This window comes from Cantharellus anzutake, assembly GCF_015039405.1.
Source record: "Cantharellus anzutake strain C23 chromosome Unknown EI90scaffold_37, whole genome shotgun sequence".
Taxonomy (NCBI): Eukaryota; Fungi; Basidiomycota; class Agaricomycetes; order Cantharellales; family Hydnaceae; genus Cantharellus; species Cantharellus anzutake.
In genome coordinates this window covers 519,365-536,489 of record NW_024066987.1, presented here as the reverse complement: position 1 = coordinate 536,489, position 17,125 = coordinate 519,365, and the positions used below count along the sequence as shown (strand labels likewise).

At 49.3% G+C, this 17,125-nt stretch overlaps 6 protein-coding genes across 6 annotated transcripts; 3 read left to right on the top strand and 3 right to left on the bottom strand.

Moving 5' to 3' along the window:
• Window positions 1-2,569: 2,569 nt before the first annotated feature.
• EI90DRAFT_3065997 (uncharacterized protein) lies at window positions 2,570-3,277 on the bottom strand. Its single transcript, XM_039060926.1, has 4 exons — window positions 2,984-3,277; window positions 2,863-2,922; window positions 2,677-2,806; window positions 2,570-2,653 (listed from the first exon to the last, which is right to left on the bottom strand). The coding sequence occupies exons 1-4, from the start codon at window positions 3,248-3,250 to the stop codon at window positions 2,610-2,612; spliced, it is 501 nt and encodes a 166-aa protein (XP_038914126.1). The 5' UTR covers window positions 3,251-3,277; the 3' UTR covers window positions 2,570-2,609.
• Window positions 3,278-6,406: 3,129 nt separating this feature from the next.
• Window positions 6,407-7,165, top strand: EI90DRAFT_3126409 (uncharacterized protein; the record flags this gene model as incomplete). Its single annotated transcript, XM_039063916.1, has 3 exons — window positions 6,407-6,577; window positions 6,631-6,823; window positions 6,879-7,165. The coding sequence occupies 3 exons, from the start codon at window positions 6,407-6,409 to the stop codon at window positions 7,163-7,165; spliced, it is 651 nt and encodes a 216-aa protein (XP_038914125.1).
• Window positions 7,166-8,486: 1,321 nt separating this feature from the next.
• Window positions 8,487-8,872, top strand: EI90DRAFT_3065980 (uncharacterized protein). Its single transcript, XM_039060925.1, has 2 exons — window positions 8,487-8,571; window positions 8,625-8,872. The coding sequence occupies exons 1-2, from the start codon at window positions 8,559-8,561 to the stop codon at window positions 8,813-8,815; spliced, it is 204 nt and encodes a 67-aa protein (XP_038914124.1). The 5' UTR covers window positions 8,487-8,558; the 3' UTR covers window positions 8,816-8,872.
• A 2,633-nt stretch (window positions 8,873-11,505) lies between these two features.
• EI90DRAFT_2850816 (uncharacterized protein) lies at window positions 11,506-11,868 on the bottom strand (the record flags this gene model as incomplete). Its single annotated transcript, XM_039053747.1, has 1 exon — window positions 11,506-11,868. A coding segment is annotated over one exon (363 nt), but the record flags the coding sequence as incomplete, so codon positions are not given.
• Window positions 11,869-11,948: 80 nt separating this feature from the next.
• EI90DRAFT_1619636 (uncharacterized protein) lies at window positions 11,949-13,380 on the bottom strand. Its single transcript, XM_039051977.1, has 5 exons — window positions 12,771-13,380; window positions 12,571-12,707; window positions 12,355-12,497; window positions 12,053-12,299; window positions 11,949-12,002 (listed from the first exon to the last, which is right to left on the bottom strand). Exons 1-4 carry the CDS (start codon window positions 13,249-13,251, stop codon window positions 12,125-12,127), a joined length of 936 nt encoding a protein of 311 aa, XP_038914122.1. The 5' UTR covers window positions 13,252-13,380; the 3' UTR covers window positions 11,949-12,002; window positions 12,053-12,124.
• Window positions 13,381-15,640: 2,260 nt separating this feature from the next.
• On the top strand, window positions 15,641-17,065 carry EI90DRAFT_2974750 (uncharacterized protein). The gene is made up of 4 exons (XM_039055819.1): window positions 15,641-15,647; window positions 15,719-16,115; window positions 16,187-16,330; window positions 16,382-17,065. The coding sequence occupies exons 2-4, from the start codon at window positions 15,729-15,731 to the stop codon at window positions 16,871-16,873; spliced, it is 1,023 nt and encodes a 340-aa protein (XP_038914121.1). The 5' UTR covers window positions 15,641-15,647; window positions 15,719-15,728; the 3' UTR covers window positions 16,874-17,065.
• The last annotated feature ends 60 nt before the right edge of the window (window positions 17,066-17,125 follow it).

Here is a 17,125-nt window from a genome sequence, read left to right as displayed (position 1 = left end):
GACGCCGTCACCATTCTCTTGAAGAGCCCTCGATGCTTGAGGAATTCGATACGGTTGATCTGTTCTTCCAATGTACTAGGAATAAGCTCTGAGATTCTCCGAGTGACCAAGGGAGGAGTATGCAACGTACTCGTGAAACTCTTTGAGCGGAGCAATCAATTCGGGAGGGACAGTTTGACCGGCATACAGTTCGAGTGGCCGCAGGATGGCAGTGTAAGCCTTTCGAACCTCGTCATTAAGGCCCTTAAGACTTTCGTTATTGCTGTCAACGGTCTGTGCAGGTGAGAAAAAAGATGTGTCACCCAATCACTGATCGATCACGAAACCAAATTGCTATGCGAACCTCATAAGCTTGGAGCAACGTCAGAAGGAGGTCCAGGATTTGGCTGACGTATGGAATCGGAGATATCTTGAGAGCAGAGGATGCAGTTTGGAGTAAAAGCTTTGTGGTGCTGAGAACCGTTTTCTTCCGATCCCCAGCTGGGACTGCCGATGACGAAGATGCTGGTTCCGGGGAGGAGGCGCAACAATGCCCATACCTGGGTACTCTCTCTGTGCCCTGAGGATTGCATCGGGGTCATGAATGGGATATGTTATGGGCGCCGAGTGCGGATTGTCAACACCCCGCAGAGGGCGGAATAGCGGCGCCCCCCAGCCACGAAGGGTTGAAAGATCCGGTGTGGTTGGCGTAGACCCTGGGGGATTCGGTGGGTCCAATAGGTTGGAATGAGGATTTCCGCCAGGATCCCTCGTTAAACGGCGCTCTGGAGACGTCCGTCGTTTCGAATCTCGGGATCTGCTGGAAGAACGTGACGTAGATGGGACCCCGGTAGGCTGAAGATTGGGACCTCCCGATCTATCGCGTCTGGTGTCGTCATGGATTTGGTCTGTCCAAACTCTTGTAAAACGAATCTGGGGAAGTGAGGAAGTCGAGGGTTGTGATGACTGCAGACCACCAGAAGACGGCGCAAGGGTGGGATGTTGAGACGAGGGTTTTCTTTTGGGAGCCATAGCACCAACGTAGATGGTAATCGATGCAGGAGGTGAGGAGAGAGGAAAGCCTGCTCAGCCGCGGCCTACTTGATATATGTCAAAAGCGCCCATGCATTGGACACGATGAAAATCCAATTGGCTATCAGATGTTTCCCCTTTTGGAAACAGGAACATCGCTATGTGGTCGAAGCAAGGCACATGCATTGGCCACGAAATAACTGGGGAACGCCGCCTGAAGCGGCAGATCCCGCTACTCTTACCCCGCATGCATAGAAGTGAAGTAGCATTAGATGTATCGGCGACTCACTTGTATCGGGAGTGAACATGAGCTTTTTCAGGAGATATGATTTGTCAGTGAGCTTGGGAGGAAGCAGGGAACCCTAGGTTGGGAGGGAGTGAGGATAATGGTCCCTGGGTTTGGGGGTCATACAGGACCCTGTGCATAGGACAATTGAGTTGGGGAGAAAAAAACGTAGGACCCGCTACGGGGTAGCGGGAATTTTGGTATGCAATCTTCAGCACAAACACACGCAAACAGGGATTAAATCATGCACTTGTAATTCCTCTTACAAGCAATCGAGTATTGGGTGGACGGTGTCCAAAACTCCCCCAGTCAAAGCGGATGGGGGAACCACCCCACCCAACTTTCGCCCTCTGAATTATCTTCTCATACGCTGCCAGAGACTCTGCGACTGCTTCCTCTCGGAGGCTATCAAGGATATGCTCGCCTGATGACCTACAAGTAAGTCCCAGTAGTCGTTTCTGAAGTCCTTCCTTTAGCAATGCTTTACGATTGTTGAAGGGGTCGCATCCGCTCAAAGCGCCCCTCCGCCGTCATGTCTAGGTCTCCTTTGTTCCTTTGTCCTACACGCTTCCTTCCCTTCTCCCTTGTCGGAGTCCTTACGCCTCCAAAGCGCTCTATAAGTATCGGACGTCGGACTATGCGGTACATCACCAACAATTCTAGACGACGTGCCGTCCCCAACAACGATTTCTTTGGGAAGCGACGCGATGTAGTCATACCTATGGAACCCTAACCCCAAACACCCCCGTCGCGAGCGAGCAGTCTAGCCTCTTCTATTTTTAGATCTCAATTTTTTCTTCAAATGGTGCTGCAGCTGATCCAGGCATCTAGTAGCAGTTCCCAGCCCAGTTCTAGGACACCCGGTGTCGTTTAAATACCCTCGTTTGCACACAGTCCTCTCTCGTGTTCTAAATGTTCCCGGCACCTTGAATATATCACTTTTACGCATTTCGCAGTGCAGAAATTTAAGGCCCTTGGGCTGGGAAACTGAACGCGACAACCTTGGAAACACTTCAGTGGAGTCATTCAGTGCCATTGAACGTGTTTAACCGCTGCTCGACAGTTCCACAAAGATCAAGTGTAGATTTACTTCTGAGAAGCTCTGTTTCTCGCCTCAGCTTATGGGCCCTCCTTGCTCTTCGAAGTCAGCTGTTCTCTCCATGGAGGTATCAGGGACACCTGGCCGGAGGTCTGGGAATTCTCGGGTAAAAGTGGGCTGACTTGAGCGACTGTTACATTGTCATTCGGCAAGTCGGCAAAGCATCGTACACTGACTGTTATTTGTTGATTCCGAAATGAAGCCCAGTTCCGGCTAATGATTTCCTCCGGCTGCGACAGACTTTCGACCGGTTGCTACTATGGTTTTCTGGGGCTCTGACCCCAGAAATCCGACCTCCACTTGGTGTCCAGGAAGTCATTCTGCTCCACCACTTTTCCATCGGTGTTGAAGCGAAACCCGTTCACGAACGAAGCAGCGATCGACTTCCCTTCTACCGAAACGACGCCGGGCTGCGTGTACGGACCCGTCGGCCTTCACAGGTATGACAACAAATGAAGAGACGTACCCCGAACTTTGTGTAGAGAATCACGTTATTTTCGCTTTCCACCAAGTCTGTGACGATAAGCTGAAAGGAAATGGTCTTTGGGCTCCTATCGCATAAACAAATGACTGATCGGACCGCGCACCTGCATTCCCTTAATCGCGGCCCACCAAGCAGTCCGGAATGATTCGATGAACGCCGCCTTATTCAACTGATTCCATCCTAGCGTGCTGAGTGATTCTGGAAGTGCGTTCCAGACAAAGCTGTCCGCCACGCACTCATCCATGGTGGTCTTCAGGGTTTCATCAGAGTATGAAGTCCAAGCGTCGCAGAGGCGCAGAGCAGTTTTCACGTTGGGGGATGGCGCCTTGCGGGCTGCAGTGAGATGTTCAGCGAGTTGAGTGGTGGCCATGTCTCGATAGGGAGCACTACCAGAGCTGGCCGTTATATGTTGCCTTTTTAATTCAAATTTTCCTCCTTTCGAGGACCCATGATGCACGTTGTGATAAGGCCGCGTAAGCCAGTATCCCAGAGACTGAACGTTTTGGCAATGGCATGCCAACAACTCCAATACGTCACATGCGAGGGTAATGTACTAGGAGCATGTATGCAGCGAGTGGGTGAGGGATCGACCCACCTCAGTTCACTCGCTCATCGTCGTTCTCTCATCATTCAATGCGTATCCTTTTATGGTAGCGTCACACTGACCCTACCCTTGTCACGATATACATAACTGATGGACGCCGCCTGCAGCGGAGACAGGATCCGGAAGTTACAAGGCAAATGCGGAAATTTGGCTTACAAATCAAGATAAGGACCCTGGTTAGCCAGCGAATTTGCAATAATAGAGGACCTCTTGCGCAGGCATTTAGTTTACGCAGTGTGGCGGTTAGCCAAACTTGTGTCACTGCACTGGGGTACATTGATATCTCCTCTTGAACGAGTGCTCTACCCATGTACGCTGTGGCGAATTCATGCATTTGCAACAAGACAACTCCCAAGGCCCTCAGCTTGATTTGAAATGACAAGAGTGGTGTTGGGGATGAAAATTGAGTCGTGCAATGGGTGATGACATTATTGACCAGACATTAGGGAAACGTCGAAGTGAAAGAGAGAATGAAGGGGAACTTTTAAAGTAAGAACAGGATACGGAAGTTACAAAACAAATGCGGAAAGTTGGCTTACAAATCAAGACAAGGACCCTAGATAGCAAGGGAATTTGCAATAATACAGGACCTCTTGCACGGGCATTCAGTTTACGCATTCAAGACCCGCTACAGAGTAGCGGGAATTGTGGGAATGAAGGGTTGAGTAGTACCCCTTGGAAACAGGACATGAAGATGTATCTACGATAAGGTGCGGTATACTTTATTTAGCCGGCGATTTCGTTGCAAAAGGGTAAAGGTAGCCTATATAGGCATGGACCACTATGATACTTGTTTAGCGGTTATGAACAAAGAGATGTCCGATACTTTCACGGAAACAATCTACAGAACCAGCAGCTCACTTGTCGCGAACATCCGGGAGCGTTTTGCGGGCCAGAGATTCAACGTGGGAAATAGAGAGAGCCCTATCGTTGACATTTGGCGATTCAGGTGTGTCAAACGCTAGCTGATTATCCTGTGACGGTAATGATGGGATGCGCGCGATTCATTTGCATCTTGAACTGAAGAGGTAGCTTTAGATTGACAGGTAGGAATATGGAGCGTGGGGGTAGGCTCGAGACACTGGACATGTCGCAATTCATCTGAGCTGCTCGCACAAGGTGAAAGGAAGGGGTGGCAACAGATAGTGAGTGCAAACCCAGCCAATTGGTTGGAGATTATCTAAACCCGTCCCGGACATCAAAATTCCCCGTACGCTAAATAAATTCATCTCACAGCTGTGAGTGGTGGATGAGCGCACAAAGATACAGATTGAGAACATAACTTGTGGACGCCACCTGTCGCGGCAAGTACCCGCTACTCTTCCTCATTGGGGGGTTTGAGATTGTCGATTATTTGGGCCCTTAGGCGAAAAATACAAAATGGTACGAAGATATCGGATTCCTTTCAGGGTCACTTGCGGAACGTAAATCGTAGATCAAGGACAAGAGATGGACCTAGATTAAAGGGAAGCGTGCTCGGAGGAAGGTGCGAGGTGGAAGCCGTGGGATTGGGACGTCTTCAAGACCTTTGAGAGATTACGATGGTGATTAAAGTCTCGTGGGTAGGATTTCAGGATGTTCGAGTCGGAATACAAAGCATAGAAGATCCAACTTAGGAGCTATCGGGAATATAGACTATATATGGTGGAGTCCAACACGGCATCTCCTTCGCGAGTGGCGATATGGACCTCAGGTGGATACGAGAACTAAAAGTAGAGTGTACATTCACGTGTCGATCGAGTGCCACCGAAGGGGAGTTGAGGCAATGGAAAGATATATGAGCTGGCGGAATTTCTCCTACCTGAACCCCACAACAACACCCGCATAGCCCACAACCTGACAAACGAACGGACCCACCGGAAACTCAAGGGATTTAGGAAATAGCCAACTTAACCTGAAGAATTTCATTATCGAGCACCGACGGACATTTCTGCTTGCACTCTCATCTGATGTATCGAGCAACAACGGCAAAAAAAGGAAGTCCAGATATCGGCACCTGCCGCTTCCTCTGGTGGCACGGAACGATGATGGCCAACCTAGCTGTCCAGTGGGGTGTTACTCTTGATAATGCGTGTCCATGGTGTCCAATCTCGTGCTCTCGTTCTGGTATCGTGTCAAGCTCCCAACACATTGATAGCATCTCTACAGGATTATTTCTACCCTGATGCGCCTGCTTGATTTCCTCAAAACATGACGTCATCTAGCGGCTGATAGCCTGGTCGGGCGCGTCTCAGTGCCACCGGTGTGGAGTTGAACGGGGTCGGTACTAAGCCGGATGTCGGGGAACAGCGCTTGTGTATATCCTTATCATTGAGCCGCGCCGCCTGCGGCCTTCTTAACATGTTGGACTTGGTTGGCTACATAACTACTCCGCTAAAAAGGGCTTCTACCAGGATCAACAGAGGGAAAATCCTTGGGGCGTCGTTGATTTCGACCTTGACCCAGGCGCTTTAGTTTTAGCAGACATTCTTCAGAAGTGTCCTGCAGCGCCAACAATTAAGAAGGATTTCGCGGGCTACCATGGAGTCGATAGTGTTGTACGGCACACACACATACATCTGACACACGGGAGCTTCTGATTACGAACAGGATCCGTTTCGTCATCGATGCACGTCATTAACAAGGTCAGACCTCCGTTGTGCACCCCGCTGGATGCTAGGACCGAAACAGAATTAAACCCAGTGCTTCCACGGAGAAGAGCCAGGAGGCTACGTCCCCTTCATAATTTAGGCGCGTAGAGTATTTAATTTCACGCATATTAATCCCCCAGCGTCTCTCATTTAATTTGCCCTTTGCGCCCATGGAGTCCCACATGTCACGCCCCATCTGTGTCAACTATTCCCGCCTTGAAGCTGTTGCCGTTCAAAGTGCCATGCAGGATGCCTCTGCGTTTCGTATCCTCTCGTTAAATTCAATGACTCCATGGACCTCCTTAACGATACTGATACCCAGGCATTCGTCTACGCGGCAGCATTTAAAAGCCCTTCGAATGCACCACACGTTCCAGAGAATTACGTCGGGGCTGTGTCCAGTATCTTTTGCGTAATGGAGCGCGTCAACCTTTCAACCAAGAGTAGGTCAGTGACACCACCAGTGAGGCTGAGGTGCAGTCCCGCTTATTGTCGGGCGGTTGCTGACGCCCTCAGCTGGCTCTTCGAGCTCCCTCCTCCAGCCGGTGCAGAGATTTGTCTAATCGATCGAAGGAGCGCACGCTCACACGCAAAGTCGCAAAGTCCCGCCTGTTCGTACGGAAAGCGGCCATCCCATCCCTTTTTCGGCAACTCCAACTCGCCATTTCGCTACACCGACGCGCCTGCCTTAGAGCGACAGATAAACATGGTATGATTGAGTGGAAGTAGGTTTTCTAGTCGATTATTGATGGATTTTACTACAGACTCTCCGCGATCATCGGGTAGGACCCTGCCGCTATGGGTCAAGATCTTGGACGGGCGCGTGGTGACGGCTCAGGGTGACATCAAGCCGCCAAACTTCCTCATCGACCCTCAGACCCTACAGGTGACCATCATCGATTTTGGCGGTATCAGCGCCCTGTCGCATTCGTTTGTCAGCTTCACAGTACCACATTGCCGAGTTTTTGCCTTGGAGTCAGTACTCTTTGGTGATGGAAGTGGCTACAGGGTTGTATTGGCCAAAACCGGACCGGGGCAAGAGTTTTGGTAGGTCATTGCATAAACAAAGATGGTTTCCCAGTGCGAAAGGTGACGTCTCGTCGAGTTCATTCCTTTGACCCACATCGAACGTCATATTAGAGAATCACTTTAACAATAAGATAATTGAGCATGAACGCCAGAAACTGAATATGCCAAGGGAATGTGCTCCAAATTTAATCTTGGGTTTGCCCCGCGGAACAAGGATAAGGAAGCTTCCGATTGAATTGTTCGGTGGCTGAATCCTTTTGGACGATATGCACCATCCTACTCATCGAATCAACTCTGAACGAGACCTGCTCCATATTCATACAGGACCGTTGCCCCAAGTAGAGTGGCTGCATCGCAAGTCTCAAGAACCCCGTTGGGATGCATATTAACAGTCAACTCCTGGATGTCACTTAGTGTTTGAGGTCTCTGCCTCAACGGAACGCCCTGATTGCCCCACATGTTCTTCTGCTAGACGGATCCTCCCTTTGAATAGCTCAGAAAATCGCTCCTGTTAGACCTCCCTTCAGACTAAATGCTGCGAGATACCACTATGGCCGGAATCGCTTGATTCTCGTGGTGGAGTGGGTTGGCTGTTGCTGAAATCACAGTCCTCCTCCGATGGGTCCGAGAAAGCAACGCCCATCTGATGGCCTTTGGCTTCGCAGATGTGCCGTCCTGGAATTTTAGCACCTTGACAACTTGCAATCTATTCCTCGCTCATCACGCTCGTAAGACTGTTTTCTGTGCTTCAACCTGCACTTCGACACTGTCCATATGCCGCATCTATCTTCAAGCTGGCGTTATCACCTCGTCTCCCCTCATCGAGCAGCTACATTGAAAGATCATCGTCGCTACGCTTTCAGCAACGTGCACCCAGCTCTCCTTGTGGCTGGGTGATCTGACATCGTAGAGACACAAGAAGATGACGAGATGGGCAACCCCCTAATGGACAGTTGTTGGCCAAACACGATGGATTCAGTTTGTTCCACATCTATCTGGTCGCGTGGTCTACATGCCTCGTTCTCAACGCATTCAAATGACCCCAAGCGGGGCCTACCATAGATCTACGCATCTGCATGATTCTCCTCTTTGATTCTGAAGAATGGGCTCTTCGCTGCTAAATCCACTAGCTCTCACTCAAATTTTGCTCTTATCACATACACATCTTCAATGATGCCGACATTACTGACCAGGCAAGTTGATTTGTTGGTCGAGTAGATGATGATGTATCACTATAGACTGACTGTCTGGCACAATTGGTCCTAAGACGCATCGAAGATTTCGAGGCTTATTTACACATGCAGATGGAATCTGTGGGGTTTTTGATTCCGATACTTTGGGGCGTTTGTCATTCTCTCCATTCTCTACTGATCGATTCGTTTATCCTTGCACTCACCCTTGGCTCAGCGGTGTCAATGTCCGATAATAGTAAGTCACCTGTTTTTCTGCGGTACTCACAGATCTCTTGACCCTTGACACAGCCGTCGCTTTTCAGCAGCAACGCGATTCCCAGACAATGGGAATTGGACAGGAGAACATAGCAAGGCGTGCAGCTGCGCAGGCAGGGGGAAAAGTGATGATGAACACTGGCAAGATTACGATTTCACTCAACGAGTTCAATATGTGTTCATGCATAAGCTTAAAATTCAACATATATATCCGGGGGCACTAGAACATCGTTACCGATATCGCACTTGAACGATTTTAGAGTCGCAAATGTAAAGATGCACATAAAATAAATAGACAACGCGAAATCCTATACAAAAGCAGTCGACTATCAGATGTTTCGGAAGAAGAATCGTCTGATGATGTGTCACAGGGAGAAGAAATGTCGAATGCGGTGCTGCAAGGAGAATAATCGCTAGGCACTGAGAAAGTCATAGTCAAGCGTGGCACTCGGATACCAGGCAGCTTGGCCAATATCGACGACAATGGGAGCTTTCATCTTGCCCTGGAGCAGAAACCGAGTACCATCCTTGCTGGACTGAGGACGGTAGAAACCGTTGATATTATTGATTAGTCGATCACCGTACCAGGGCTGTGCACCATTGGTGCTGTTTGCCTTGACAGGAACCGGGCAATACTCTCGTGGGACAGCGAGTTGCGGGCCACCATGAAACCATACCGCTTCACTGTGAGTACGGACTAGTGGGGTCCTTCCTGTGGCAAATGAATAGCCCCTTTGAGCTGGTAAGTGATGGAAAAATGGACGCTTGATCCAAGTCTCATCCGACTCAGGCCCCGCATCCACCCAGGAATGATGCACATAGACTGTGTCACCTGCCAACGGAAGAGTGAGTCGAGTAGATACCGGATGAGGGATGCGATATAGGCAAGTAGGAGTCGATCCAGGATTTATAATCCAAGATTTGTCTCCCTGTATGTCATAACACGCGATAAAATCACCCGATTCCGTCGACCAGGTGAAAGCGTTGTGCCCATCAAAGGCAGCAATGTATCGTGCCCCCGGAGAAAACGCAATCGTGTGATGCTCAGGAAAGGCTGACTCGGAAATGCCTTGGAAGGATGGAATGGGAGAGTCGGAAGGAGGAGAGGCAAGGAGCTGGATGTGTGGTTCACCTAAAATGAATATACGCGCCACGTTGTTGTACCAAGGCTTTCCCGGATCCCGTAGGACTCGTATGATGAACAATCCACTATCTGAGACTGCAGTTACAACGGGATAGGCCCCTATAGGGAGAGTGCCAAGTTTCACAGGCGGTGTACCATGGCTATAGATAGTGATGTTCCCGTCGACATCCTCGGCAGCAACATGATGATGACCATGGACAAACTCAATCCAGGCTGGTGGATTGGGTGGATGATTCTGGAACTGAGACATCGTATGCTGATCGTCGATATCAGCGATCTCAATAACACCACTACCAAACCCGAGTGCAATGTATCGGCCATCTCTCGAGAGTGCTGTGCACGTCACAATGCCATTACGGACATCAGGATCGCGGAATTCAGCATCGTAATTGATCCATTTAACACCCCGCCCGTTAACCCCCCCGGTAAACCACCTAGTTTCGCCTCCATAAGCATTCGGGCATTAAGCAAAGCCTCACTCAATGGAATCAAGTGGTTCGAAATTTTGCTGGAAATACCAAAGATCTGAAGGGGGTCAGAGAGGTGGCCATATAGTTTATAAAAAGCCGATTCGGGTGTGCAGAAAAGAGACATAGATCGATGAAGCAACCATGGATTGAGCTCATACATCGCTGCACCTTCTCGGAGGAGTTCAATTACATCATGTTTCTATCGAAAGTGATATTTAAATAAACGTAATACGAGCCCACTCAGACTTACATTGAATTCATCAAATCCTGTTACATCAGGGTACCCTTCCATGTACAGGAATGTAAGCAAGTTTTGTGTAAGAAAGGAATTGAACTCGTTCTGTAATTCATCGTCATTGGACTCTTGGGAAAAGAGTTTTGCCGGGTCCAGGTGGTGGAGTACATAGTCGAAGATGTATTGGATGTGCTCGGGTTGCATGTGGAGTTCAAAATCTGCCCATTTTTCTTTGTCACTGAGAGGGGGATTAGTGGGTATCCTAAATTCATTCCGCTTGCAACAATTATTGAAAATTTGAAGGAGTAGCGGTCCGAGAAAATATCCTTTCTTGTCCTTGATAAAAAATACTTTGTCATCTTCATTACCAATCGGACTCCCCGTTATGAATTCTTGCACTGTGGCGTGATAGAATTTAGCACCTTCTGTATCCTCGGAGGGAAGTTCAATGATTGAGCTGATCGGTTCCAATGCAGCTTGGGCCTCATCCTTGGCAATTCCTAAAAGTTGCGACATAGAATACACACTCAGTGGTTCATGTACCGCGGTAATCGTGCCAACCAATAGGCGATACATTTTGGCTACATCCAGGGGAACTGCAGATGAACCGCGCATGTAAGCTCTTCGGAGTATTCGCAAGTACTCCCAGTTGAGATCGATGGGTGGATCGGAGAGATTAAGCAGGTACTGGAACTCCCTCTGCAGGGTGCGACCTTGCCGTGTCTGCGAGATTACTTCGCGAATTCGAACCGAGGCCATAACAGGCAATTCACGACAAGCCAAAGTAAAAGCATGGAGATCTTCCTCCGAAGGTTTCCACTGAGATTTCCTGATACGATCTCGAAGGCCATCCTCCACCATGCAACGGATCGTGTGATACTTGTCCTCCTTCGTAATTTTATCCACATCTTCACATGGTATGACAAGGCCCTGTTTCCGAGCTTCATCCCAAGCCGACACAACCAATGACTCAGGACGACAACTGACAAATACTGTAAAAGTGGCTGGCAGCTCTTCAAGGATAAGGACAAGCTCCATCAGACGTTCGAGTGCTTCTAGATCTCCACACTCATCCAAACCATCTAAGATGATGACAAGGCGATCGTTTCCAGAAGGTAATACCTCCATCAGATTACGCATTGGCTCGATAATAAGAGCCTTCATTTGCTTATCTAGAGGCAGATGCTGAGGCAGTTGCAAATCTTGCTGCCGAAGGCACCTGACAAGTGACATCATGAACTCCCTATCGAAGCATGCGAGTTGGTGTGCCAGCGTGGAAGGAAACAGCTCAATGGAATCAAGGCCCATTCCGACCTGGTTTTTATCCCAAAAAAAGGATGCTGCTAGAGTGTTCTGCGCCCTGAGGGTGGACGCAACACTCATAGCTATCGCAGTCTTCCCTGTCCCTGGGGAACCCCGTAACCAGACAAATCGGGTCTTGGTATCCTTCAGATGATGGAGTATGGAATCTTGTACCTTGACTTGTGTGGTTGGAAGGCATTCGGACTTGCTCTTCACATAAGTGTGTTCGGCAGGCGCTCGCTTGAGTTTTGATAGCTCCGCTGAAAGCGTGTCAGCAAGGGTGTCCAAAAGCGCGCACATAAAGACATACATTCCACCGATGCTCGAATTGTCTGAATGAGGGTTAAAATCGACGCCTCTGTCTGTCGAGTCCTTCAGTCAGCTAGCATCCAACGCTCGAAAGAGAAAGCGAGCGGACCGAGACCGAAGTAATAGCTTTATTGATGCATGCCTTCACATCGCTTATATCGTTGGCGATATTTGACGCCGTCACCATTCTCTTGAAGAGCCCTCGACGCTTGAGGAATTCAATACGGTTGGTCTGTTCTTCCAATGCACTAGGAAGAAGCTCTGAGATTCTCCGAGTGACCAAGGGAGGAGTATGCAACGTACTCGTGAAACTCTTTGAGCGGAGCAATCAATTCGGGAGGGACAGTTTGACCGGCATACAGTTCGAGTGGCCGCAGGATGGCAGTGTAAGCCTTTCGGACCTCGTCATTAAGGCCCTTAAGACTTTCGTTATTGCTGTCAACGGTCTGTGCGAGTGAGAAAAAGATGTGTCACCCAATCACTGATCGATCGATCATGAAACTAAAATGCCATGCGAACCTCGTAAACTTGGAGCAACGTTAGAAGGAAGTCCAGGATTTGGCTGACGTATGGAATAGGAGATGTCTTGAGAGCAGAGGATGCAGTTTGGAGTAAAAGCTTAGTGGCGCTGAGAACCGTTTTCTTTCGATCACCATCTGGAATGGCCGATGACGAAGATGCTGGTTCCGGGGGAGGAGATGCAACAATAATGTCCATACCTGGGCGCTCTCTCTGTGCATCAAGGATTGCGTCGGGGTCATGAATGGGATATGTTATGGGCGCCGAGTGCGGGTTATCAATACTCCGCCGAGGGTGGAATAGCGGCGGCTCCCAACCACCAAGGGGTGAAAGATCGGGTGTGGTTGGCGTAGACTCTGAGGGGTTCGGTGGGTCTGATAGGTTTGAATGAGGATCTCCGCCAGGATCCCTCATGAAACGGTGTCCTGGAGACGTCCGTCGTTTCGAATCTCGGGATTTGCTGGGGGAACGCGACGTAGATGGGACACCGGGAGGCTGAAGATTGGGACCTCCCGATCTATCACGCTGAACATAGCTAATGTCGTCATGGATTTGGTCTGTCCGAACTCTTGTGAAATGAATCTGGGGAAGTGAGGAAGTGGAGGGTTGTGATGACTGCGAATCACCAGAAGTCGGCGCAAAAGTGGGATGTTGAGACGAGGATTTTCTCTTGGGAGCCATAACACCAGTGCAGATCGTGATCGAAGCAGGAGGTGAGAGAGGAAAAGCCCGGACAGCTTGCTCAACCGCGTCCTACCCAATATAAGTCAAAGGTAGCAGATAGGCGCCGATGCAAATCCAATTGGGAGAACGTTCAAAGGGTGTGTGTGTGTGAGTGAGTTCTGGATATTTAACGTGCACGTGTAAGCTGCCCGAATAAGGCGCCAAGGGCACGAATCAAAAAATCTGAAATTATGTACAAAGAGAGGAAGTAAAGCATATGGTTGCGTGGGTTCGGAATCTAGGGATTCCTGCACCGTTTCCGGAGGGGAGTGTACTTTCTATGCGTGTTACGGATGCCGGCTCCTCGAATTGTTGGCCAGACGCCGAAGCGTGCCTCTTGATGCTTTGGAGTATCGCGGCGAACGGGATAGTTGAAACGGCTCCTGAGAATGTTGGCCGGACGAACGCCTTCGTGCCTCTTGGTCTTTTGGAGAACCGCGCTTAGGGGAGCTAAAACCGTTATGCGCCCACATGGGAGCCGCCTGGTTTAGAAACCACCCGAGTTCGCAATTGGTGAAGAGGGAAAGAAAGGCTGCCCGAGGATTCTAGTCGCTGCGAGCACGAGGGTAGGAAAGTGGAAGATGGTGAGAAAAAGAAAGGTGAAAAGGGCCAACGCAGGATAACACAACGTGTAAGTGCCGTCCACGCCGTTATTCATCGCGGCAAAGGAGAACCTCTTAGGCCCAAAACCAGCTAACCACATTGGGCGCCGGGGGAGCCTCTAGACCACGGCAAGGCGGGGTTCTCGTCCTAGAGGCCGTACAAAAGGTTATTTGATGCTTCCCCTTTTGGAAATAGGACATCTCTAGTCGAAGCAAGGCGCGTGCATTGGCCACAAAATTGTGGAAATGAAGTTGCAACAGGACATGAAGCTGATGTATCTACGATATACTTACTTACTTGATTTAGGTTGAATCGTGGCAAAAGGCAAAAGTAGCCTTCATAGGCATGGACCGTGTGTGATACTTGTTTAGCGATTATGAACAAAGAGGTGTCCGATACTTCCACGGAAACGGTCTACAGAACCAGCAGCTCACTTGTCCAGGTGCATGCGAACATCCGGGAGCGTTTTGTGGGCCCAGAGATTCGACGTGGGAAAATAGAGCCCCATCGTTGACATTTGGCGATTCAGGTGTGTCAAATGCTAGCCAATTATCCTCTGACGTTAATTATTGGATGCGCGCGATCCATTTACATCTTGAACTGAAGCGGAAGATTTAGATTGACAGGTAGGGTGAGCGCGAAAGTAGGCTCGAGACTCTGGACATGTCGCAATCCGTTTGAGCTACTCGCACAAGTAAGGCGAAAGGAAGGGGTGGCAGCAGATAGACCTACCAAGTGAGTGCAAACCCAGACAATTGGTTGGATCTTGCAAGAGATTATCTAACTCCGTCCCGGACAACTTCCCGTACGCTAGATAAATCCATCCCATAGCTGTGAGTGTTAGATGAGCCCACAAAAATATACATTGAGAACATAACTTGTGAACGCCGCCTGTCGCGGCAAGTACCCGCTACTCTTCCTTATTGGGGGTTTAGGATTGTCGATTACTTGGGCCCTCGGCAAAAAATACAAAGCGGTACGAGGATATCGGGCTCCTTTCAAGGTCACCTGCGGAACGTGAATAGTAGATCAAGGACAAGAGATAGACCTAGAATAAAGGGAAGCGTGTCCGGAGGAAGGTGCGAGGTGGAACCAGGCTGGAGCCTTCAAGACCTTTGAGAGATACGATGGCGATACATAGAAGTCTCGTGAGGGGGAAAAGGAATTGAGAAGAGCTTATTTCTTGCGAGGCCCGCTACGGAGGAGCAGCAGGAATCATTTTTGAGTCATTGCGGAACCCAAAGCATAGAAGATCCAAGAGCTATCAGGAACACAGACTGTAGCTACACATTATGCATAGGGATCCTCATTTGGAGGACATCACGGCATTTCCTTCATGAGTGGCGCGATGATTGTTTGCAGCGAAAGATTCCTTCGGCACAATATTGGCTCCAGGTAGGTACGAGAATTAAAAGTAGAGTCTGCAATCACGCGTAGAGTCCTGTCAAAGGGGAGTTGAGGCAATGGAAAGATATGGCGGAATTTCCACCAACACTTGAGCTGGCCTGCCCGAGCCCTGAATGTTACCTGAACAACCTGACGAACGAATGGACCCGCTAGAAACTCAAGGGGTTCAGGGAATAGCCAACCTGAAGGATTTTATTATCGAGCAACAAACGGCGAAAAAAAAGGGTTGCCTAAGGATTCTCTAGATGTCGGCATTTGCCGCTTCCTCCTCAACAGCATCAATACCCATCTGGTAGTTGCACAAGATCCCGGCGTCTAACCATAATGGCCGACGTAGCTGTCCAGTGAGTATTACTCTTTATAATGCGTTTTCATGGTGTTCAATTTTGCGCTTTCGTTCTGGTATCGTGTCAAGTTCTCAACACATGGATAGCATCTCATCGCGAGAAGGAAATGTACATGGAGGAGGGGTAGACACTGTGGATGCACCGGTACCGAATGAAAAATCCACTACCGTAAGCGCTGGTGCCTCCCAGAATGGTGGTGTAGTCGACGAGTCATCAACATCTGGACCTATCACAAGTGAATCGGTCCCCGCCCTCGAGGGAGGCGCTTTGGACGAGAACGACAGCAATGACCCTTCTAAGAAGCTTGCAGCATCAAGATCGAGACCTCGGTTGGATCTTTCTGCCTTGACTAATGTTCCATCTAGAACCGGAGAACGGAGGAAAGGGAAGAGTATTTTTGGCCAGGTCCTTGGAACACTCAATAAGGCGAAACTCGAGGATAAGGAACGATCAGCTAGCGAGGCGGTGAGTTCCTACCAGTCGTTTTCATCTCTTGTACCAAATTCGTTTACTCCGCATTTTCTGGTCACCCAAAGGCTAAGAAGCGACAATCCATTGAGTTCAGACTGCATGCGAAGCTCTCGCGCGAACAGAGCTATAGCCGCAAAAAAGAGGAAGTCAAGCGTGATCGCATCACAGCGAACCGAAAAGAAGAAGAATTGTCCATAAAAGACAGTATTGTACGTAGCAAGGAAGCCAGCGTTTAGTCATTCTCATGAACCTTCTCGCAGGTCAAACACCGATATCCCTTAATCCCAAATCTAGCAAATTTCCTATTAACAACTGACGTGATACCAAGAGAACACCCTTCCCCCAAAGATGAAAGCAGCCGCTTTTCCCCATCTTCCCCCGTAAACGATTCTCCGCCAGATGGACCCTTCCCTCATCCACCCAACACTGCCCATCCACCAGCGATCTACTATCTTCCAAAAATCCTCACTCCTTTGCAACAAGCATTCCTCGCTCGACGACGACGGCAGGCTGAGAAACGGGTTGGAGAGGAACAAACCGAATGGACGAATGAGAAAGAGAAAGGAATGAACGAGGTGAGAGAATTGAGAACGAGAGTCAACGCAGTGCAGAGAGAGTTGAATGAGAATGGGCCGCTTGATGCTGAAGAGAAGATGGAGGACGAAGTCATGGATGGAGTGGATGAGAAGCAAGGTCGTGAACATCCTGATGCTATACAGGAAGACGATACCATTGATGCGGTGGAGTACTGAATTTTATTTATCTATTTTGCAGCAACCCCTTTCTGTCTGATGGTAATCGGCCACGGGAGCCCTCCTCCATCGCGTCTTTGGTCTTCTTGCGAAGAATTTTTTGTACCAGTTCTATTACTTGATGCTTGCAATTTGCTTTATCGACTTTTTAATGTTATGAATTCTCATGTCAGACGCAGTCTCCGAGGCACTCATCTGAAGACCCTTCGTCGCTCCCGGGGCGGCGTTGGCCGAGTCATTGATCAATTGATA